The 10,848-nt window shown below is 36.9% G+C and overlaps 2 protein-coding genes across 2 annotated transcripts; one reads left to right on the top strand and one right to left on the bottom strand.

The window, feature by feature from the left end:
- Positions 1-1,488: 1,488 nt before the first annotated feature.
- Positions 1,489-3,869, bottom strand: LOC140989355 (protein yippee-like). Its single transcript, XM_073458557.1, has 5 exons — positions 3,272-3,869; positions 2,551-2,594; positions 2,096-2,204; positions 1,951-2,006; positions 1,489-1,760 (listed from the first exon to the last, which is right to left on the bottom strand). The coding sequence occupies exons 1-5, from the start codon at positions 3,365-3,367 to the stop codon at positions 1,676-1,678; spliced, it is 390 nt and encodes a 129-aa protein (XP_073314658.1). The 5' UTR covers positions 3,368-3,869; the 3' UTR covers positions 1,489-1,675.
- A 1,008-nt stretch (positions 3,870-4,877) lies between these two features.
- LOC140990743 (uncharacterized) lies at positions 4,878-10,020 on the top strand. The gene is made up of 4 exons (XM_073460585.1): positions 4,878-5,000; positions 5,557-5,599; positions 5,684-8,208; positions 8,315-10,020. The coding sequence occupies exons 2-4, from the start codon at positions 5,576-5,578 to the stop codon at positions 9,663-9,665; spliced, it is 3,900 nt and encodes a 1,299-aa protein (XP_073316686.1). The 5' UTR covers positions 4,878-5,000; positions 5,557-5,575; the 3' UTR covers positions 9,666-10,020.
- The last annotated feature ends 828 nt before the right edge of the window (positions 10,021-10,848 follow it).

Genomic DNA, 10,848 nt, shown 5'->3' on the forward strand with positions numbered 1-10,848 from the left:
TAAACACAACTTTAGCACATCGAATGATGATTAACACAATATGCACACACCCTGTTATTTTCAAAATTTCCTCAATAGAGGAATGGGACATGCAGCTTTCAATCTACATAACTCAAAGTAGCTCCTGTGTATTAATTCTTCATGATATTGATTATAACTATATATAAGTTAAATTAGCGAAGTTGAGCTCCAACACATACATATAAAAAAATTAAATTATGTAATTAAAACTAATTAAAAAAAGATCAAGTTCTAATATATATTCCATTTAAATATCAACCGAGCAAAACTTTTCGTACAAGAAAGCTGCAGCAGAGAGCTCTTTCAAAGATACACCAAAATCGACCCGTGCCGATTGAAAAAGCCCAAAATGCTGCAAAAGTTGAAGCAGCAATCACCATATTAATTTTTTTTGTCAGGATACTCGGGAAATCCTGGACTCGCGGGTTGATGTGTCTCTGAAACAGCAGTATCAGCTGTCCTTGAGTCGATTTCAGATCCAGGCTCTACTACCTGCTTTTCCTGCACTGATAATTTTATTATATAATTAAAAAACGTCAGCACCTAAATACACTAAGCACAAATGAAACAACGCATGAGAACATTTCAAAAAACATCCCAGTTTCCAGTTCAATAACAGCAAGGGGGAGTTTATTTGTCGTTAACCTTCATAATTTTTTAAAAAGTAACTTTTGGAACAAAGAGGGAGCAAAAATAGAGGAAAAGGGGATCAATTGAAGGCAATTACTGAGTCAGAAAACCTCTGATGTGGCAGATTCAGCTGCATCGGATTGGTCTGACTGCAAAGTTTGGGAAATCGGCGATTTCTATACTGCAAATGGAATCCGAAAGTCAGGTGACGAGGCGATTGATTGTGCATACAAAAAGAATAAGGATGGAACCTGGGGAGGATAATTGCCGTCGAAGTTGAAGCAACACGAGCCATGGCAGCAGAAGCTCGGCCGTTGGTTTGCTTTGTAGTTTTTTTTTGGCGTGATCGAGTCATGAAAGAAATTGCACAAAATTATTATAATTAAGAGTAAAAAAATCTCAATTTTGAGTTAAAGTATTATTTTTTGTGTAAAATATATTTTTTTAATGTAAAAATATACATGAAAAATTATTATTTGATACATGATGATCTGTGATAAAAAAAAAATATTAGTTTTTACTGCAATCAACTTCACTCATTTCCGTAGCCCGTCACAGATTAGACATAGTTATTTTCTGCAAGGTAAAACTTGAATATTTAGAAAATTTTAACACAAAATTTTAACACAAAAACTCTTGTTATACGATCTCATAACTAAATTTTGTGATACATTTTTTTATTTAAGTAAAGAATGTCAAAATATTATTTTTTATTATAAATATAAAAATTGTTGATCTGTCTGACTAATAAATATACGTCAAATCGTCTCACAAGATACCTATTCATTTTAATATACGGCACATATCTAACTTCAAATCTTGATCAAAATCCAGACAAAATTAAAACCCTTTTGAACATAAATAAGATGCATTGAAGCTCCATCATTGTTTAATTCATGGGTCATTTTTAGGACTATATACAGTACATGACGAATATGGCAAGCTCCAACGAAGGAATCCAGGAGTCCAAGAAAGGCAGAGAATGCACAATTGAAAGACACATTTTGGGATGTTACGAATTCATTCAAATATCATCGGCATCGATTCCTCCGGGGAATGCTTCATGGCTTACACAATAATGACTTCCATCCGGCCCTGAAATCTTGAAACTGTTCAATCGAAAATTAGCATGTCAAAATCATGCAACCATTTCATACTAGACAATAACTGCATTTTTACTCCCTTATCGAGAAGGAAGGGTGTAAAATGGCTCTTTCAAAAAAAACATCAAGGAGTAACTTGTTGTGCTTTTTACGAATTTAAAATGAAAACAGATCCAGAATGTGACAAAGAACAGACCACTCAAGAACGGATTTGCCTTCCTTGTACTTTTGATTCTTCTCATAAGCCATTTCCTGAGAACAATCACACAAGATATTCATTCGACGACCATGCATTAACATGTGATCTACGGGCTAAATTGTAGTGAGCAAATAAATCTTACGTATTTCCATCCAACCATTGACCCACAGCGAACACAGAAGATATCAGCAACGACGTGCACTCCGGTCATCATCATCCGCTCTACTTTCTCCCCAAGTGTTACGTTCACTCTGCACGAGGAAACAGTCCAAATGTTTGTCCACGTAATGACGTTCAAATGTAAAATTTGTTGCATTCCTTTGCCTTTGGAGCATTTCTCCACTAGAAAGCCGATGCTAATCATTTTGTAAGTTTGCATCCTGTGCCACTAGTTTAAAGTTGATGTTAACACCTTCACGGCATATCAACTCGCTTTTACTGCTTGATATGAATGCCGTGTCCACAATCATTTATGAAGGGGTATCTACCAATTTGTACATTTGTTGCTCGAAAAATTACATAAAGATAATAAGACCAAGAAAAACTACATGTTCCGTGTCTAATTAGCATCAGCAGCCAAAATCAAGAAACACTTACGCCTTACTGAAGAGATAAGCCTTCCCATGCTTGCATTGGAAAGACTGAAGCAAAGAATCAACAAAGGAAGAACAGAGTTAAAAGACCAAGGAACGTATTATGCAATGCTAAAAAAACTCGTTTCACCATTAGATCGAACAACCAAAGATCGGCCTTTATAGAACTGACATCAAAATTGATAGACAAAAAATGGAAATCTGTATTGATAAAAGGCCTAATCACAGTGCAAGAATCAAGATTTCGAGAAAGTTGGATCAGTTCCAACAGGTTTTGCAAGGCTATGAGATGTACAATAAGCTGGCATCATTCATCCATCGAAATAAACCACTTCCCGGTTGACTTAAATCTCCAACTGCCACCATTACTACCTCAATATGATCAACAACACAGAGTCAACCACCCACCATAAAACGTGTTACCGTGTTTGGTATCGGTTTAAAAAGGAATGCATAAAGTAAATATTACACATCTTTTTCACTTTCCGCATTATTTCGCGGTGTCTCATTTTAACCAAGAAAGAAGAAAGTCAGATCATGTCAAATCCAATCCCAACTACAGATTCCATAAATACGCTAAAAACCAAAATTAAAGCGTCAAATTCAAGATTGTACATCAAAACAAAACAAAAACAATTATCTTTGGAGACAAATTACGAGAATATCATAGCAAAAACGAGGCAAAAAATTTGATCTTGAAAGGAAAAAAATGATAGACCTCTCACCTTTGAGACGATGTCTTCACTCAAAGCCAGGTGAGTCCCACAGTGCTTGCAACTGTAGATCTTGCCTTCAAGAGTCACCGCAAATATCCTACCCATCTATCTTTTTTCCACCCCCCACAATTCAAAATGGGCGAGGCGAATTTCGGAAAAGAAATTGATCGATGGAATGAAAAATACACCAAAAAAACAACTCGCAAAATGGGTCCAGTTAAAAAGTTCGAGAATTGATTTAATAAATGGATAAAAGGGAGTGGTACACCAGAACGGCGAGGCCAGAATAACATATGAATAAAGAAAAAGCAACACTTTTTTGAAGGCACTAGAAAACTTCGAAGTGGTGAGATTTTGCCTTGGGAGATAGGACAACCGAAAGTGCAAAAAATCCGGGTGGGAGAAAATCTTAATTTATCACAATCCGAGAAAATTTGTACCATACTATATGGAAACAGCGGCAGTATATGCTCCCTCATTGCACATCTATTGCTTTTATAGTAATAATCTTAATGAAAACAGATACCATATCCAGTTAAAATTTAATGGTGAAATATATACCTTGATGTATTTTTATAGAATAAAAGAAATTCCACTAAAAATTTAGGAAGAAAATATCCGATATTGAGATTTGAGAGTGGGGATCAAATAAAAGTATAAAACAAGGTGGAAAGCCTTTCAATTATAAGTACTCTATAGTGTGACTTTTTAGCAATTTTCAATTTAAATTTTTGCAAGAATATCAATCCAATTAGTCCTCTCATAGTCTCATTTCATATATATTTGGAACAAACAAAAAAACAAATAAAGTTTATATAAGGGGAAGTTGGTGAAAAATTCTCAATCAAAATATTTCTTTGGGTTCACTTTCTACCTACAAAATTGTGGTACTATGTCATACAAAATGTGATACACTTCATGTGAAAATGTGGTACTAAAAAAGTACCCAAGGACTGAACACAAAAAAAATCGCCGACTGAGAACTGGAGGTAAATTTTTCGTTTATATCATTGGGTTGAACCGGAGAAAGTACCTGACACAAGCGTTGTTTTCATTATTTTATCAAAAATCAAGTACATTGATTCGTACGTGTAAGCTCGTATTCAGTGTTGTTGATGGTGTAGTTATTAAAGATGTATGGATAAAAAGAAGAAAAATTTATCAACAAAATAGAAATTGAACTATATGTTTGAAACAATAAAAAAATTGAAGCCTACATGATCCAGACATAGAGATTATTTAAAAATTGAAATAACTGTATTGAAATATGATGAAATATAAGTCATCTGACACCAAAATCTCATAATAAAATATTAAACAAATTCTAGATTTAATTATAATAATCCTCTCCTTACTCAAAAAAAATATTTTAAGATATGAGTATGTTTCTTTTGATACAACATCACAAATTTATATATATGAACAAATCGATGTGATCAATATTTAAAATAAAAAATAATTATTTTGAAATTAAATAATATATATTTCGTAAAATTAATATTGATATTGTTACAGAAATTTTTGGACACGAGACAAGTTATGGTCATGGTGGGACCAGCAATAGGGTGGAGGGTGCAATTGACAAATTCATTGGCAATCACTTGGAAGCCCACCTCTGGCTTTTTAGTCAAGTCGTCGTTTTCTCCTTCCTCGCCACATTTTCTACATTTCACACCATTATTCCCCTCTTCTCTCTTCATTACCTATCTCTCTCTGTGTCTTATTCCGCTGAATTTCTGTAGGTAAATTTCTTTGATGCTTACAGAAAAATCTTTTATCTGACAACGGTTTTTTGTCGATTTGTTACCGGTGGGAATCGCCGACTGCGTCTTATTAGAACCCGATCTGAATTTTATTTATGTGTTTGCTTTCTTCTTGATTCTCACTTTCTTGGTGATTATTTGGAAAGATTTTCCCGTGTTCACCATTTTCCCCTATTTTTGTTGCTTTGGTGTAGAATCAGGAAAACTTGTTGTGTATAACAGATTACAGGGGTAGTTTTTTTTGTATTTCTTGTTCTAACGGAGGAGAGATCCTTGTAGGTGGTTTTTTTTTGTGCTAGTTAATAAATTTTCTGCTCTGTTTGCCCGACTAGGTTAGAAAATTTTGTTATATTCGTATTTGATTTGTTTTTTTTTCTATTGGAGGAATTTGGTTGTAGTTTCCATTGAAGAAATTGGAGTATGAAATAGCATACCGTTTAGATGTTTTTACTGGTTCGATTTTTGTTTAAATTAATTCTACTGTTTTCTATGTTGCGCACCTTTTTTATTCTACGGCTGCCCTGATTTCAGGGAATTATTTTCTAGGCTCATGCCGATTTCAGGAAATGAAGAGGTTAGTTGTCCGACTTTAACAAGAATAGACAGTGCTTAATTATTTTGTTTTTGAACTTTTAATTTAGTCAAAATATATCTGCAGCCTGGGGTACTTTCCCCGCAGCTGAAGCAGCGACAGCAGTTTATCAATTTCTCTGGGGCGATTCCTCTTAAGAAAAGGAAATTTCCTGTGGTTCGGTCACCATCTCCTTCCCCTGAAGAAAAGACCTGCTGTTCTGAGGAAAATGTGTCGAAGGACAAAAATGATTCTAATAGCCCAGATGGACGGCTGTCAATTGATAATTCTAAAGATATTGGTCATCCTTGTAAAGTTGAAGAAAACAAATCGTTTGAATTGATAGTTAAGAAAGAACAAGTTACAGACGCTCGGGTCGAATTGGCACAAGATAAAGTGGATACAAATTCCTTGAAGCCGCAGGAAGCAAATGTGAGTATTGGTTTGGGCTCTCTCGATGTTTTGAAAAATGAGCAGAATATGCTGTGGAATGAAAAATCTGCGGAGCCAGAAAGCAGGGTTGGTTCCGAGATTTTGAATGTCAAACAGGAACTAGTTGGTAGAAAAATTGAAGGAGCTGATCAGCTCGAATTATCTACTTGTCTGAATAATGCTGGATTGTTTTTAGGAGCAAATAAACCATGTATTCCTTGTTTGGAGGAGAAAATCGGTGAAGGTATTGGCCAAATGTCTGGAAAGTCAGATCTGTCAGCCCTGAGTTTGGCTTTGAACAGAGAAATGCTTGTTTCGCATGATAGAAATAATAGTACTATCAGTGATGTTAGCAGTCTAGCATGTGTTAATCGATCTAACTGGGATCTAAACACGACTATGGATGTTTGGGAGGGTTCTGTTGCTAACCAAGCATATGTGTGCGAGGCTGCTGGTATTGATGGATCTAGAAATTCCAAAGTTGGGTGTGGTGTGATAGCGTCTTTTGGCACATCACTTGTAGTTGGTGTCAATTTGAACAAGGGTAATCAAGTTTTGGATGAACATAGCTCTAATTCTTCTAATACATCTATACAACATAGCCAGCTGTACCTGCCTGAAGATATCCTTAGTCTTAGTCTTTCTATGCCTTGTAGAGAGTTGGATTTGTGTGGTGAGCATTCTTCTTTATCAGATAATATGGGCTCTGAAAGTGTTGATTCAAGGGTGAACTTGGGACTATCACAGCCAAATATGAATTTGACCTTTACTAATGTTGGAATCATCAAATCAGAACCTGTAAATGAGAATTCAAAATTTGATTGTAGCACTGGTAATAGCAGTAATATGGTTTTATCGAAACTTTCTTCTGTGAAAAAAGAATGTTTAGAAAAGCACAGTGCCGAGTCTGTTATTCCTAAGAAATCAGTGAAATCTGAATTGGTTCAGGAGGGAAATAAGGAAAGCTGTGAGTCTAAACATTCTATGCTATCTCAATCTGTTGCAAAGAAAGGAAAGGTTATGCAGCATCAAGATAGCTCAGCATCTTCTTCCGCTTTATTAATTCCTTTGACACCTCAGAATTCATGTCCTTCAAGTATTTTAACTTGTTTAGAGTTACCCGTAGTTGGAGGTCTGCTAAATCAGCTTGGACACTCTTTACTGTCGAATGAAGTACTTGGGCCCAGGTATATACCAGATGAACAGATTGATGGCCTGGTTTCTAAATCTGTGAGCCAGAATGACAAACACTTAAACTTGTACAAGACAGAGGAGTTAAGTGCTCTTGATGCTGGTAACTGTCGGTTGGTTTCGGTTATCGAGAATTCTAATGAGTTGTGTGGAAACAATGAGCTAGTTGCAGACAATGAGGAAAAGATGAAATTATCAACTAAAATACCTGAAGAAAGTACTTTTGTATCTGATTGTAAATCTTATGGAAACCATATTTCCTGCACGGATGTAGAAGAGAAGATGCAAGACAAGGAAGATGATGATTACGAGGATGGTGAGGTTCGAGAACCGCTAAAAGATTCAGTTGGAGAAGATGTGAGGGTTGTTGAACCGAAGTCAGAAAAATTAGTGCTTGTTGAATGTCCTTCCAAGAATAATGATCAAAACACCAGCACACCTGTTTCTGATAAAAATGCCCCAGTAACAAAAAATAATGATGAAACTATCTGTAATAAAATTAAAGAGGGTGCCATTTGTTTCGATGAGGCTAAAAGTGTGGATATAATCTTGCAGAATCCTCTATCAGACAATTTGAAAGATGTTGATTCTTTCGGAAAGAAATCGGTCTGTGTTGTCACTTCGGAAAAGCAGCTTGATCTTCTGGGAGAAGATGTTAACAAAAGCAATGAAAAAGAAATCTCTGCAGCGACTAGTGAAAGTCATTCAATGGGTGCTACACTTGATGGTGATGCTATTGATAAAATTGATATATGTCTAGTAAATCATAATACAGCTTCGTCTGAGGTGAAAGTATCTGCAGATGGTAACAAAATTGTTAAAGATTTCAGTAGTGCAGCCAATAAAAGCCGGATCATAACTTTACCTCGTGCTTCTGTTATCAGCACTCCGTGTAAAACTAGATCATTGTCGGGCAGGTTGTTAACACCACAAAGTGAGAAAGACAAATATTCTAATCTTGATGGGGATGCACGCCCACGATGGAATAGGTGATCATTTGTGACACTACTAATTGATTTTCTTCTCACTTATATAATAATTTCTTTTCTACACGAAATATTTATAATAATTCTGCTCCTTTTTTTCAATTTTCAGAGATGAACTATATACTGATGATCCCAGAAAATGTGTGAAAGATAGGGTGCATGGTCAGTCATTTAGGAATTCAAGACACAGTTTCATGCTTGGAAAAGGGAGGGTGTTTGGTAGGTTTGGCCGCTTACATAATGAGTGGGACTCTGACCGCGATTATGAAGCAGAAACTTATAATGGTAGAGCTGATTACCGGGTCTTCAGACATAAACAATCTTCTTCCATTGCTGGCGAACTTGAATTTAATGACTATGGTATCACACCTGATGGCACCTCTTGTAGTGGTATGGAAAAGACAATAAATGATGAGTTGCCTTCAGTACGCCGTCCATTCTTAAGGAGGCTACCTCCCGGAGATATAGATGGCCAAATGACAAGGAACACTCAAATGCCTCGTAGATTTCCTAGAAACATCAGCCCAAGTAGATACACTGTTGAAGATGGTTCGGACTTCTTGGGACGTCGACACGATGAAAAGTTTATGAGGCATTTGTCTGATGATATCAGAGATCCTGTTTTCCCTCGTCAACATACTAGGTTTGATGATCTTGATTGTCAGCTTCGAAGGAATAGGAATTTTTCTGCGGTGCCTAGGAAAGGTTATCCTCGAACTTATTCAAAATCTCCAACTAGATCCCGTACACGCTCACCAGGGCCTTGGTCATCTCCTCGTCAGAGGTCACCCAATGGGCATCCTGGCTCAACACAACAGAGATCTCCACCTCTATTTAGGATGGGAAGGATGAGATCTCCTGAACGTACTTCTTGTCATGATGAGATAGGTCCTAGAAGACGTGCATCTCCTTCGTACATTTCCCAGCATATGAATGGCTTGAAAGATTTTGATTTTGGGCGGGAGCATGTCCATCCAAGGCCTGTCAATTCGAATAGGAGAAGCCCCCCTCGGCGGTTGTTTCCCCGTAGTACAGTAAGATCTGATGTGTTGGATTCTCGAGAGAGGACAGAGGGTGATGAGTATTCCAATAGGCCAGGGCATTCTGATAGATTTCAAGAGCTTTGTAATGATGGAAGCATGGATGAGAGAAGAAACTTAAGTGAGAGACGGGGTTTTGTTCGATCTAGTTATGACACTGATAATGGAAACTACCATTTACATCTGAACAGTGGACCCAAGCCTTACAGATTATATCAGGAAGCAGATACAGAGTTTGTCGAGAGAAGTAACATGAGAGAAAGGGAGTTTGGTGGGCACATAAAGCATCCACCTCTTAGTGTATCCAGACGAATGAGGGATATAGAAGAGCAGCAAGGTGGAAGTCATAGGCCTGGTGGACGGGGCTGGCATGATGATGGGTTCTCTGACGTCTCTGGAATGAAAAGAAGAAGATTTTGACTTGCTACTGAAAAACCATGCAGCATACCACAACTTTGGCTTTTAAGGAATTCCCTGATGGATGCAACATTAGGAGTTTAATTTTGCTAATATTGGTCGTCTTGAATATATTTTTAGGAATCCCTGATGGAAGCCTTAAATGACTTCTTTCGCATATTCATCTTTGGTGATGAGCGAGATGGAGTTTTTATTCAGTGTCCAAGATTTCTTCGAAGTTGGTCTTAACTTGATTCTGTATTTAGAAAATTCCATCCATAAAGATCTCTTTTTTTCAGTGTCCAAGATTTCTTCGAAGTTGCTCTTAACTTGATTCTGTGTTTGGAGAATTCCATCCATAAAGATCTCTCCCTGGCAAGATACTAGTGTTGCGATGATTGGCACCAGCTGTTTAGTTTTTCACTTGGTTGAATGCATGCGATTTTTACAATAATTCAGCCGTCCTTTTTCTGGAAATGATTACATAGTCAGAGGACAGTCTCTTTAAAGGACTCATTATTTTAAAAGCTGCTGTGGTATTTTATTTGTGAATTGTACTCTATCCCGTATTTTGGCCTGACGACTATCTGATGGTGATCATGATTGAATCCTAGTTTTCTTCCGTTGAATGTTGAGCTTTAGTGAACTACGCCATGTCATAACATAAGCTCCTCATCGAACCACACCATTCAGGCGAGTATTACTTGGGGAATGTGAGTTGCTCCACCAGAACACTTGCTAATTTGGTCATTTGTGCGTTAAGAGTTGTCCTCAGCCCTCATGGTAGATGATCTCATTATGTTGATGCTTGGAGCTCACATGATGCGATATCATAGACTTGAACTCAAGGGGGAATTTAAGTCCCAACTCACATGACTGCGCATTCTTTTCACCTTTTTACTGTGACATGGAAATGTTTAAATGGAAGTTAAGACAACTTTGCTTGCAGCGACCACTTGCCAATTGAGCTACTGCTGCTATTTTGATAATCTTCTTGGCCAGGAAGGTGGTCGGAAATGTTGAAAATATGAATTCCTGGAATTAAAATGTAAGTTATTTCTATTTGTTCAGAAGAAATTTTGTGCAATGGGAGCCTAAACTATTAGGTACTAAACTATGAGATTGGTAGCTTTGGCTACCCCTGAAACCAAACTCTTTTGTTTTAACCGACAGGTCCTGATTTGATACACACAACTAAACGGTTATA

This window comes from Primulina huaijiensis, chromosome 12 (assembly GCF_012295235.1).
Source record: "Primulina huaijiensis isolate GDHJ02 chromosome 12, ASM1229523v2, whole genome shotgun sequence".
NCBI classification, from domain to species: domain Eukaryota; kingdom Viridiplantae; phylum Streptophyta; class Magnoliopsida; order Lamiales; family Gesneriaceae; genus Primulina; species Primulina huaijiensis.

Bases quoted from the DNA above. Each gene is read 5' to 3' on its own strand.
- LOC140989355 (XM_073458557.1), bottom strand. From the start codon at position 3,367: ATGGGTAGGATATTTGCGGTGACTCTTGAAGGCAAGATCTACAGTTGC. The intron at 2,205-2,550 runs GTAAGTGTTTCT...TTCCTCGTGCAG, and splicing joins GCTTATCTCTTCAGTAAGGC to AGTGAACGTAACACTTGGGG. The intron at 1,761-1,950 runs GTCTGTTCTTTG...TCGATTGAACAG, and splicing joins GGCAAATCCGTTCTTGAGTG to TTTCAAGATTTCAGGGCCGG.
- LOC140990743 (XM_073460585.1), top strand. From the start codon at position 5,576: ATGCCGATTTCAGGAAATGAAGAG. The intron at 5,600-5,683 runs GTTAGTTGTCCG...ATATATCTGCAG, and splicing joins CGATTTCAGGAAATGAAGAG to CCTGGGGTACTTTCCCCGCA. The intron at 8,209-8,314 runs GTGATCATTTGT...TTCAATTTTCAG, and splicing joins GCACGCCCACGATGGAATAG to AGATGAACTATATACTGATG.